At 35.7% G+C, this 13,311-nt stretch overlaps 1 protein-coding gene across 5 annotated transcripts in view; it reads left to right on the forward strand.

Moving 5' to 3' along the window:
• Positions 1-13,311, forward strand: part of OSBPL8 (oxysterol binding protein like 8) — a 239,332-nt gene that overhangs the window by 113,410 nt on the left and 112,611 nt on the right. For 2 of the 5 annotated variants that reach the window (XM_023738893.1, XM_023738892.1), the window contains exons 3-4: positions 1,891-1,929; positions 10,259-10,295. The exons of 1 other annotated variant lie outside the window; for it this stretch is intronic. In XM_023738893.1, the coding sequence (XP_023594661.1) occupies positions 1,891-1,929; positions 10,259-10,295 (76 nt within the window). The remainder of the gene's footprint in view (positions 1-1,890; positions 1,930-10,258; positions 10,296-13,311) is intronic. 2 more of the 5 variants (XM_004384622.3, XM_023738896.1) reach the window with 2 other exon arrangements.

Genomic DNA, 13,311 nt, shown 5'->3' on the forward strand with positions numbered 1-13,311 from the left:
CGCAGAGAAGCTCCCAGACCAAGGGAAGATTGATGACATGGACCTTCCTGCAGGGCTGACAGAGAAAGCATTCCCCTGGGGCTGACACCCTGAATTTGGACTTGTAGCCTATTGGACTGTGAAGAAATAAACTTCTCTTTGTTAAAGCCGTCCACTTGTGGTATTTCTGTTGGAGCAGCACTAAATGACTAAGACAGGGCTTATTTTCTAAAGAATGGGATGCTATCAAATATTTTTCAGTAGAAAAGTAATATAGTCATAGTGATAGTTTAGGAAATTAAATTTAGCTTGGTAAATTAATCACTCCCTTCCTAGTCCTTTCTTAGTCTTTGTCATTTGTTGTACTACTAAGTAATTCTGCCTCTTCTTCTATACTGCTTTAAAATAATCATCTATAAAGTATATTCATATACACTGTTATTAAACCTCACAACAGTCCTGGAAAGTTGTAAGATTTAATAATTATGTATTCACAGAGGAGAAAAATAAAGCTCAGGGAAGTTAAGTGACATGCTAATGAGGGAATAGCTTGAAGAGTGAGTAATATTTGTGTAGACTGGAGATGACTTTTCTCAATGTCAAATAAACTACTATACAATATGTACAGTCTTCAGTATATATGGTGATCTTCTTAGTGGCAGGGACCATGCCTCTATCATTTCTTTTTAATTACGAACCTAACATGGTAAATGAATGAGTGGGGAGAGACTGAATTCAGGGACATCTTTTGAAAGGGATATGCAGAAGTTGAGGAATGAGATGATGTGGATTTGACCTAGGTGGTATTAATGGGAATTGAAAGAAAAGACTGAATGTGAGATAGAGATTGCAGAGGTCAAAATCATCAGAACTTAATGACTGATAAGATGTTAGGGAAAAGGGAGAGGTGTTAGAAGACTTAGCGTTTAGGACTTAGTGATTGAAAGAAGATGGTACTGTTGAAAGAATTCAGAAAATCAGTGTGGAAGATGGTTTCTCAGGAAAGCTAGTGATCTCTATTTCTGATAATGCTTTCTAATATAGGCTTAGAGCTCTTTCTCTCTTAACAAAATTTTAGAACCAGTAGTTAATTTATATTAATGTCAGAACATACAGGTAGAAGTGTTGAATGGTTTTGGGGCTAGGTTAGGTCTAAAGAAGGAAACTTGAAAGTTACCTGAGTAAAGGTAATGAATGAGCCTTGAGTATGACTGGAATCTGCAGGAAAAGAGGAGGTAGAAAAAGAACAAAATGGTTGAGGGCACAGCACTGGTTTTGGCCAGTGACTTATTGAAGGGGAGGACAAAGTAGAGGCAAGAAAAAAGGAAGAGAGCCAGAGCAGTGCAGTATTTTAGAAACCAAGGAAGGAGAGGGCTTGCATGATGAGAGGACTGTTGGAACTAAATACATGCAGAGAAGATAAACTGATTGAAAATGAGTTGCCATCAAGTTGATTTCGACTCATAATGACCTCGTGTATTGCAGAGTAGAACTGCACTCCATAGGGTTTTCATGGCTGTGACCTTTCAGAAGCAGATCACCAGGCCTTTCTTCCGAGGAACCTCTAGATGAATTCAAACTGCCAACCTTTTGGTTAGCAGCTGAGTGCTTAACCGTTTATGCTACTTGTAGTGATCTGAAGGGAAGATAAGAACTGTGAAAAGGCCCCAGAACATGCCAGCGATTGTCAGATTGACTGTAATTTTCCAAAGCCTCAGGGCTGTTTTTTTTTTTTTTTTAAAGGATTTGGTTTCCAGTGTAAAAGTACTATTGTACCTTTTCCCCCTCTACTGAAAAGAAAAAAATTATTGCACCACTTACTTTATTTGATGAACTGTGGGTGCTCTCTAGATTCACGTTCAAGTATATGAGATTAAATCACTCCTGAGAAATTTGTTTTTTTTTTTTAAGATCTTGCCACATTCAGAAGTTGCTGAAGTTCAAGAGACAGTGAGTAATAAATGATGCCACATTTGAAATGTTAACATTTTTGTATTTTTTTATGATTCTTAAAACATATTTTCACTGTATTTATGTGATTATAGGATGTAGCTAATGTGATTGAAAAGGTGAATTTTTAAAATTATGATTTCGTTTTTTCCAAAATGTAAATAGACGTAATATTTTTTACTATAAAAATAGGACAATACAGAAAAAGATAATAAAGTGAGAAGTAAAATTCTACCTCTTAAAGGTAACCACTATTAATATTTTGGTGGTATCTTTCCTAAGTTTGTATGTGTATGGCTTACATATGAAATCTTATATAACTGGGGTCATGTTATATACAAACTCTTTTATTACAACCTGCTTTTAAAAGCTGGTATATAATGGATGTTTTTCTGTCAATAAAAAAAATAATGACTCTATAGTATTGTGTGTGGGTGCATTATTATTGTTTATTTATTTAATACCCTTTAGAGCATTTTGGTTTACTGTACATGGTGTTGTGATTAATATCTAAAGACACCTCTTTTTGAACATTTTGGATTATCACCCTAGTATACATTCCTAAAAGTGGAATTGTGGAATCAAAAATGTGATTTGGTTATTTTTAAACAACCTCCTGGCAGGCTAGATCATTTTCTCTGTCTGATGGTGATAAGCTCTAGCTCCCATAAAAATATTTCCTTAAAAATCTCTTCTACAAAACTCAGGGATAAAATGTGCACGTGTGTCTTTTTGCAGAGGACTGCAGGAATATGAAAAATACAACTAAATGTAGAAAGAACAAACAGATCTCAGCTGCATTATATCCCTCACTGAAGTTTCTTATTCTGAGAGCCAAAGATAACACTAAATAGAGCACTCTTGATATGTTTTATATAATTCTTCATCCTCTTTGTGGTTTCCGGGAGCCAGCTGCAACAGAATTGCCTCTGTGAAAACAACTTGATCAACTTTTATAGAGAACCAGTTGCCACCTGCTGCATCAATGCTTGATAAGCTTTTATGTTTTGGCTTAAACTCATTAGATGGCTTAAGTCAAGTCAATGTGTATATTAAGAGGGAGGTGCTATATTAAAGGCAATGGAATCAAGACTATAGATCTCATGGGATTTTTTTCTGTGGGTTATTTTTTCTGAGGGTTATTCTAGGATGTAGAGTGTGTTTATAAACTTCTCCCTATTCCTTTACATTTCTTAAAAATTGCATATTTTATACTATTTATGGATAGAATGGCAAATATTTAGAGGTCTTTTACAGTAAAATCATATTTGTTGCATAGTGTTCTTTTTCTAAGATTTACAGACTAAAATTAGTAGAGATTTAGATAATGGCTATATATATTTGATGCTTTTAATTTTTTTGGTTGTGTACTGTTACTGTTGTTAGGTGCCGTCAAGTCATTTCTAACTCATAGCAACCCTATGTACAACAGAATGAAACACTGCCTGGTCCTACTCCATCTTCACAATCATTGCTATGTTTGAGCTCATTGTTGTAGCCACTGTGTCAATCCATCTCATTGAGGATCTTCCTCTTTTTCGCTGACATTTTACAAGCATGATGTCCTTCACCAGGGACTGGTCTGTCCTGATAACATGTCCAAAGTACGTGAAACAAAGTCTCGTCATCTTTGCTTCCAAAGAGCACTCTGGCTGTACTTCTTCCAAGACAGACTTGTTTATTCTTCTGGCAGTCTGTGGTATATTCGATATTCTTCACCAGCACCATGATTCAAAGGCATCAGTTCTTCTTTGGTCTCCCTTATTCATTGTCCAGCTTCCCATGCATATGAGGCAATTGAAAATACCATGGTTTGGGTCAGGCACACCTTAGTCCTCAAAGTGGCATCTTTACTTTTTAACACTTTGATGAGATCTTTTGCAGCAGGTTTGCCCAATGCAATGTGTCATTTGATTTCTCGACAGCTGCTTCCATGGGCCTTGATTGTGGATCCAAGTAAAATGAAATCCTTGAAACTTCAATCTTTTCTCCATTTATTATTGTTGCTTATTGGTCCAGTTATAAGGATTTTTGTTTTCTTTATGTTGAGGTGTAATCCATACTGAAGGCTGTAGTCTTTGATGTTCATCAGTAAGTGGTTCAAGTCCCTTCACTTTTGGCAAGCAAGGTTGTGTCATCTGCATAACTCAGGTCAGTTAATTAGTTTTCCTCCAATCCTGATGCAGAATTCTTCTTCATATAGTCCAGCTTCTTGGATTATTTGCTTAGCATACCAATTGAATAAATAATGATGAAAGGATACAACCCTGATGCATACCTTTCTTGATTTTAAAACATGCAATATTCCCTTGTTCTGTTCAAACGGCTGCCTCTTGGTCTATGTACAGGTTCCACATGAACACAAAGAAGTGTTCTGGAATTCCCATTCTTCGACATATTATCCATAATTTGTTATGATCCATACAGCTTGAATGTCTTTGCATAGTCAATAAAACACAGGCAAACATTTTTCTGGTATTCTCTGCTTTCAGCCAAGATCCATCTGACATCAGCAAAGATGCCCTTATTTCACGTCTTCTTCTGTGTGCTAGTTAACAATAAATGAAAGAAAAATTTCAGGTGTGTTATATTACTCTTATCATTTCAATCCCATACCTTCTGCCAAAATAGAGTGTTTATTCACGTAACAGAGAAATTGTTGAGATGACTGTATGGACATAGTCTATCTAAGGGATAATGGGAAATATGATGAGTTACTTGAAGTGTTTCTTCATGTTTTAGTGGTCTTTTTCTGAAAAAGCTGAGTTCTTGAATTCTGTGAGATTCCAGCAATATTTTGGTTTTTCAGTAAAAGTGAAGAAGATGGCTAGCTTTTTATTCTTTTTAATATCTTACAAGATACTTGTGTAGAGTTTTCCATATCAGTAATTTCACATTATCTTTATCCACGTCTTATACAGAGATACTGCATAAATTAGATCCAGGCTTAAAAAGCAGTAAGAATAAGAAGTTAATAGTGTGCAACTTAGCCATATGTGGTAGACTTTAGTGATATTAAGTTACTTGTTAAAATTGGTATCTAATCTTCAACTGTTTACATCCTATTCTCTATTAGCATCACTTGCAAACAACTCTGGGAGAATGATTTTACATGCATTCCGTCCCAGTTTAACACCTTTTTATTCACAATCTTCTGGGGAAGGTTTCTGAAGCCATGCTTGTTTTTCAGCTTTGCTTTGGCGTGTTTCATCTTGATTCTTAGGTCTGTTCCATTTTAACACATGTTTTTCTGGTGCCTGTTCTTTTATCCTGTGGCATTTTTCAGTTTCCTGTGATTAAGCCATTGAGGTTGTACACCCATACACTCATACATATCATAGCTTATACTGTTCTCTTACCAGCCTGATCATTACTCTGAACTATAGGTTTGTATATCCAGCTGCCTATTTGATATTTCCACTTGGATGTCTGACAGGCATTTCAAGTTTTAACTTGTCCCAAACTGAACCCTTTATGTTCTCCCAGAAAACTGACTGCTCTCGCTGTGTTTTCCATCTCAGATAATGGCAGTGCCATCCCTCCAGGTGCTCAGACCCCAGCACTTGACATCATCTTGACTCCTCTCTTTCTCTTTTGCCCCCCCCTTTGTCTATTTGGAAATTATATTGACTCTACCTTCAAAATACCTTAGAATTTGGCAACTTTACATTACCTTCACTGCTACCAACTTGGTCCAAGTTCATCTTTCCCCTGGATTATTGTGGTAACCTCCTAACTAGTCTCCTGATCCTACCCTTGTCCTTCTAGTCTATTCTCAACATTATGAACCAGAGTGATCCTGTTAAAATATAATCAGATCACATTACTCCTTTTCTCAAAACCCTCCAGTGGCTCCCCATTTCTTTCAGAGTAAAACCAAAGTCCAGACTAGGTCCTACAAGGTCCAACATGATCTGGTACCCATTTACCTCTTTGACCTCATCTCCTAGTACTCTTCTACTTGCTCACTGCATTCCAGCTACACTGGCCTTCTTATTCTTTACTGAACAATCCATATTTGCTTCCATCTCAAGCCTCTACTCTATACTTGCTCTTCTCTCTGTCTGCAGTACTTTACCTTTATATATCCTTGTGGTAAATTTCCTTATTTTATTCAGTCCGCTCACTAGTGAAGCCTTCTTAGGCCACTGTATCTAAAATTTTAACTCTCTCTTTCTTAACATTTTATATGCCGTCATTCTCTGCTCACTCTTTTCCTTAGCGTTTATGCTATATAATATACTGTGATTTTTTACTTGTTTATTATGTTTTTATTTATCTCCCCCACTAGAACATAAGCACAATGAGTGCAGGATTTTTGTCTGTTTAGTTCACTGCTGTATCCCTTGGTGCCTAAAATGATACCTGACTATAGTAGTTACTCGATAAAGATTTGTTGAGTGGATGGTAGGAATAGACAGTATTTATTATGATTATTCTTCAGTCCCTCAATCTGGAAAAAAATATTTAAGATTAATCCAGTAGAATTGGATTTATATGACACAGCCCTGCTTGAGGATATAATGTTGAAAGTAAGTGTCACTGAAGGTTTTTGAAACAAATATTCAGGAGTTGCTGTATATGCTGAGAATTATTTTCTGAGAGTAAATAGGGAAGAATTGCAGCTGTACAGCAGTTGACATAGTGCTGTTAATCAACAAAACTTGAGAATATAACTTTAAAGCAAAAAAGAGCTTAATCTTTTACTTCAAGTAGAAGACTTACTCAGCAACCTTCATATTTTACTGCCCTTATGAAATGAAATACTCCCAAGTGTTTATATAGATGATTAGAACCATTGCTTTTCTTTAGGAAGTTACTGGTAAATCTAGAGAAACTAGTAATTATTTATATCAATAGAAGAATGCTGTTTTTAGAAGATGTCTATGAAAAATTTGTCAAGTTTGCCATGATTGTCTCTGCTAGCTTCCTAAGTTCTTTTAGTTTTCCAGTACTGTAGTAGTTATTTATTGCTGCATAACAAGTTATCCAAAATTTAGTATCTTGAAACAGCATGATTTATTATCTCACACTTGGTCATGAATCTGAAAGCAGTTTAGCTGGGTGTCTCTGGCTCAAGATTACATGTGCTTACAGTCAGGCTGTTGGAGTATGAGGGTACTTCTACAATCTCGTCTGAAAGCTTAACCTGATGGATGGGTGGTGGGGGGAGACAGGAGATCTGCTTCCAAACTCACTTATATGATTGTTGGCAGGCCTCAGTTCCTCAAGGTTTGGTGGGTCCTTTCTGTAGGGCTGCCTCATGATGTGGCAGCTGACTTTCCCCCCAAGTGAGCTCTCCAAGAGAGAGCAAGAGACTGCACCTAACATGGACGTCGCACTCTTTACAAGGCATTTGACTATGTGGATCATAACACATTATGAATAACATTGCGAGGACTAGGAATTCCAGAACACTTAATTGTGCTCATACGGAACCTGTACATAGACCAAGAGGCAGTCGTTTGAACAGAACAAGGGATACTGCGTGGTTTAAAATCAGGAAAGGTGTGCGTCAGGGTTGTATCCTTTTATTATACTTAATTCTGTCTGTATGCTGAGCAAGTAATTCGAGAAGCTGGACCTATGTGAAGAAGAACACGGCATCAGGATTGGAGGAAGTCTCATTAACAACCTGCAATATGCAGATGACATAACCTTGCTTGCTGAAAGTGAAGAGGACTTGAAGCACTTACTGATGAAGATCAAAGACTATAGCCTTCAGTAGGGATTATACCTCAACATAAAGAAAACAAAAATCCTCACAACTGGGCCAATAAGCAACATCACGATAAAAAGAGAAAAGATTGAAGTTGTCAGGGATTTCATTTTACTTGGACCCACAGTCAACAGCCATGGAAACAGCATTAAGAAATCAAACGTTGTATTGCATTGGACAAATCTGCCACAAAAGACCTCTTTAAAGTGTTAAGAAGTAAAGATTTCATTTTGTGGACTAAAGTGCACCTGACCCAAGCCATGGTAGTTTCAGTTGTCTCATATGCATGTGAAAGCTGGATAACAAGGAAGACCAAAGGAAAGTTGATGCATTTGAATTACAGTGTTGGTGAAGAATACTGTATATAGCATGGACTGCCATAGTGGTTAAGAGCTCGGCTGCTAACCAAAAGTTCGGCAGTTAGAATCTACCAGCTGCTCCTTGGAAACCCTATGGGGCAGTTCTACTCTGTCCTGTGAGGTCGCTATGAATCAGAATTGACTCGATGGCAATGAGTTTGGGTTTGGTCTGGCAGAAGAATGAACAAATCTGTCTTGGAAGAAGTACAGCCAGAATGCTTCTTAGAAGCAAGAATGACAAGACTTTGTCTCACGTACTTGGGACATATTTTTAGGAGGGACCAGTTGCTGGAGAAGGACACCATGATTGGTAAAGTAGAGGGTCATTGAAAAAAAGGCAGACGCTCAATGAGAAGGATTGACAAACAATGGCTGCAACAATGGACTCAAACATAGTAATGATTGTGAGAATGGCACAGGACCAGACCGGCAGTGTTTAGTTCTGTTGTAATCATGTCGCTGTGACTTGGAACTGACTCGATAGCACCTAACAACAACAACTGTAGTTTCAGAAATATCCTATCACTTCTGCCATGTTCTGTTCCTTATAAGTGATTCAGTAAGTCCAACTCATGCTGAAACAGAGGTGATTACATTGAGGCATGAATAATAGGAAGGGGGGGTCATTGGGAGCAGTGTTAGGAACTGTTGTTAGTTGCCTCCAACTTAATGGTAACCCCATGTTAGAGACTGCCTGCCTCAATTACTTTACTCTCTTCTCAGAAGCTTGCTAGTTGTGATAACATGGCTATCAGTAATAAGGTCTTGAGCACGATTAGTTAATTGTCACCAAAGCTGTATTTTTTTTAAAGTTCATATGTGAAACAAATCAGCTTATAGAAGAATAATCTTAAATGGAACAACCAAAGAAAAAGGAATATAGCAAATGCCTTTAAAGACATTAGAACATAATCTGAAGCATTATGAATCAGCCATCATTTTAGGGATGTAGCAGGTCCAAGATTTTTTCCAAGGATACAGAAGCTTAAAGCTGACAATTGTTCTGTGACTTAAAAAATTTTTTACCCCCTTTTTAAAAAACAAAACAAAACAAAACAAAAACCAGCCATTTAAGAGTTTTTCACTTTCGTTAAATAAGACAGGCACTAATGTAATCACTGGGAATTTGTTGTTGTTGTTACTTTAATTTTGTACTTGGCATTTGAAAACAAAGGAGAGTTGAGGACTCTGTTCCTACCAAAGGAGACCAAAAAAACTTGTTCATAGGCCACATTTAGAGTAACGTATGTTAAAATAGTAGACAAAAGGCCAGTAGTCTTTTTGCTGTTTCTTTCAGTTGTTGGCAGGCTTTTCATTGAGAAGTCAAAAGACCAAATTCTTTAAATACCAGTAGATCCAGATAATGTGCTTGATATTCAGTGGGTCTGAAGAAAATTTTGTCCGACTTAATAAAATTTATCTTTCTAATCAGTTTTCCTTTTTTGCCCTTGGAGAACAAGTTTGCCCTGTTTGTTGATTCCTTTGTAGAAACTGTTCACACAGTGCTTGGCATCTAGTACATCTTCAATAAATGTTAATTCCTTTCATGTCATAAAAGAAACAGACTAAATCTCTATGTAATGTTAAATGCTTTCATGGCATGCGAAACTAATGTTTAATAGTGCATGGGCTGTTACATATTTATAAACCACTTAAATTTAAGGAATGAATAAACCTTGGCTGTTCTTTATGTCTCTAATTTTTACAACTCCTAACTCTTTAAATTATAATTAAAAATAATTTTTTTTACTTCAGTAAATTTCAAACTGGTAATGGAGTGGTCAGAAGCATTCAGCTGCTAACCGAAAGGTCGGTGGTTCAAACCCACCATCTGCTGTACGGGAGAAAGATGTGGCAGTCTGTTTCCATAAAGATTTACAGCCTTGGAAACTCGGGGGCAGTTCTACTCTGTCTTATAGGGTCGCTATGCGTCAAAATTGACTCGATGGCAATGGGTTTAACTTTGAAAACAGAATACTTGGGCAATTCCATTCTTGTGTTCACACCTTCATTTTCCAAAATTAAAAGAAATATTTGATAATGCTTAATCCAGGATCTTTTTTGGTGGGGGAGAGGAAGGACATTTCTTATAAATTATGATTATTAGGATTAATGTGCTTGTGCTTCCTGCTTATAAACTAACGCTGTTTTCCTTGTCCTTTTGTTTCACTACTGCTTCCGTCCTGGTGCATTTTGCTTCTTCCTGGTTTGGACTGTATTTGTTTGCTGCTCAATTACCCTGCATTAACAGCTTCTGGGTGATAGCAAAGATGTCCTTGGGCCATCAAGTAAGTAGCTAAAGTTGGAATGACATGTCTGAGACCATGATAACATTTTGATGTGTATTTATGTAAGGAAAATGATATTTTTGTTCTGATTTATTGTGTCTTCTGCTTTTCTTTCCAGGCATTGAAAATCCAAAGTAAAGAATGTAAATGGTCATTTAGTGCCCTCCTGATCTTGATAGACAGCGTTTGCGTATTTACGTCTTTATCTAAAGACGAATTATTTACTTAGCCAGTTATCTAATTAATAACCTAGGACTTATTCTGTATAATATTCTTTTCTACAGTCATCACAAGATGTACATCAAACTACTTTCAGGCTAGAGTTAGTACAAGGAATTCACTGCCATATGGAAATGAGGAATATTGTTTTATTTTATCAGAATTTTCATATAATAGTCTGGTTAAGAAAAAAATTTATACTTTAGGAAGTTCGTAAATGAAACATTTTATCTTAGTGATTTAGGAAATAAAGTTATATCCAATTTACCTCAACCAATTTTACTGAAAACTTTTTTTCTGGGAGGGTGGACCAGATACTGTTGTAGCTTTTGAGGATACATGATGCATAAAACATGAGCCCTACCCCTAAGAATCTCTAGTCTAGCTAGGGAGTTAGACCCATGAACCAAAAACCAAACCAGTTGCTGTCAAGTCAGTTCTGACTGAATGCGACCCAATGTGTGTCAAAGTAGAACCATGGTCTATAAGGTTACCACAGATAATTTTTTTTAGAAGTAGATTGTCAGGCTTTTCTTCCGAGGTGCCCCCAGGTGAACTTGACCCACTAACCTCCTTGTTAGCAGCCAAGCACTTAACCGATTGCACCACCCAGGGATGAACAGATAGTTTCAAAACATTTTGATGGGGACAACTTTTGTATTAAAAATTTCAGAATAACTGAAGTGAAAGGAACTTTAAAATCCGTTGCCATCGAGTCGCTTCTCATAGTGACCCTATAGGACAGAGTAGAACTACCCCTTAGGCTTTCTAAGGAGTTTATCTAATAAAGCCTTCATTTTATAGATGAAGAGCCCAAAACTAGTAAATATCTAAGGAGTTAGAATTGGTTATTTTTATCTCATTTATGAGAATGAATAGCAGTTCGCTGAATTCAGGTCTAACTAAATAATTAAAATTTTTACTGCTTCATAAATCAGACAAAGATTTTAAGTTTACTGAACAGCAAGGTAGGAAATTATATTGATTTAGGAATTTTAAGTATTTATCCCTAAATAGTTATCTGACCATACATGTTGGCTCACCACTCTATGGCTCATTTTTGTCATTGGCCTAAGAAGGGGATTGGGAAAGATAACACCCAAGGTTTCTTATAGTTGTAAAGTTCTTTTGTCTAGATCGGTTGCTATTTGTCCCTAATACTGGTTACAATGTACATGTAAAATTTTTTTTAAAAAGAGAGATGAGTTAAAGTAATATACTGAAAGTCCTTTTTTTCATTCTTAATACAATTCATAGTATTTTAAATATGTTATTTATTATATAACAAGTACTATTAGAATAGTAGAAATTTGAAAAATGGAAGAAGGTATACCAATCACAAAATACTTTTATGTTCTGTGGTTCAGCCTTACATGTGATACTTGGTAGATATTTTCAGTGGATTCTTCAGTAACCTTTTATATTTAGATGTTGACTCAGGTGAACTGAAGGGCACTGTTGAGCTTTATAAATAGAGTTACATTTTGAATATGAACTGAAATGGTTCTATTCTAGGAACTGTATTTTATAAATGGAGAAGTTTTTAATTTTTACTTGGAATAGAAGAAATGTATTATGGTTATATATTTTAAGAATATAGAAATAAAAATATGCAACATGTATTAGAGATCAGTTTCTGTTGTACTCTATTTTAATACTAAGTTTTAAAAGGCTGAGCTGTATAATTAATTGAGACTACGTATCCTTTAGAATGAAAAGTAATTTTATAGTACTTCACTAGGATCTGTACTATTGAGTGAAAAACTGCATAATATATCCTGAGGTGTTTAAATTCTTTGAGCATTTAAGAATGAGGTATACCATCTATAAGGAGAGAGAGGATTTTATGTAGAGATTGTATATAACTTTAAAAAATTACTTCATTTCATCTTATAGCTTCCACTTTGATTAAGGGTAACAGTAGAGTTTGAAGCTTATAAAATTTGTTAACTTTTCTAGTGATGAATTAGACTTGCAAAGTAAAGAATGGTAGTTATAGACTCATATTCTTCTTAGAATGTACAACTGGTATAATAATTACATTAATTATTCCAGTGTGATTTCTACTACAGATTAATAAAGCAATATGAATAGCAAGTAGGTTATTTTGCTTCCACAACAGTGTAGAAACCAGCAGAGGGCATTGTAATGCTGTTTTAAAATAAGTGAGTCAATCTGAAAACTTTGCGTAGTTAGGTGTAGTATATATTGATTATAGTGTCAGAAACTACACCGAGATCATGCAGTGATTCATTCAATAAATATCAGTAGAATCATTTAGCAAGTATTTGTTGACTGTCTGTTACATGCCAGAGGATACAGACAAAAACAAAGCCACTGCCCTTCTCACGTTTACATTTAGATAGTCAACTATTGTGCAAATGATCTAGGACATCATAGTGATTTTTATATTATGCAGAGCTTCTTTTGTCTGTATAGTTGTTAACATTTATGAATGGGATGAAAGAAAACACATAGGAACATGGGCTTTCTCATTTTTTTCTAAGAGATGCACTCTATATACATTGCTGTTTCTATGTACTCTCTCACTTCAAGGTTATCAGAATCATAAACAGTAATATTTCAGTCAAAAATGGTTAGAATAGTGTAAGAAGAGCGAAACTTGCAGTTCTTTATTTTTTTTTATATAGTGAAGTTATCTAAGACATACATATGAATGAATCCTAAAGCATACTTTAATCGTATTAGTGGTTCTTCTCAATGTATTTTAAATTAACCTTTATTAGCTGAAAGAATTTGTGTGGTATATGTAAACTATAAAGCATAATTATACAGT

Source organism: Trichechus manatus, unplaced genomic scaffold, assembly GCF_000243295.1.
Source record: "Trichechus manatus latirostris isolate Lorelei unplaced genomic scaffold, TriManLat1.0 scaffold00125, whole genome shotgun sequence".
Lineage (NCBI taxonomy): Eukaryota > Metazoa > Chordata > Mammalia > Sirenia > Trichechidae > Trichechus > Trichechus manatus.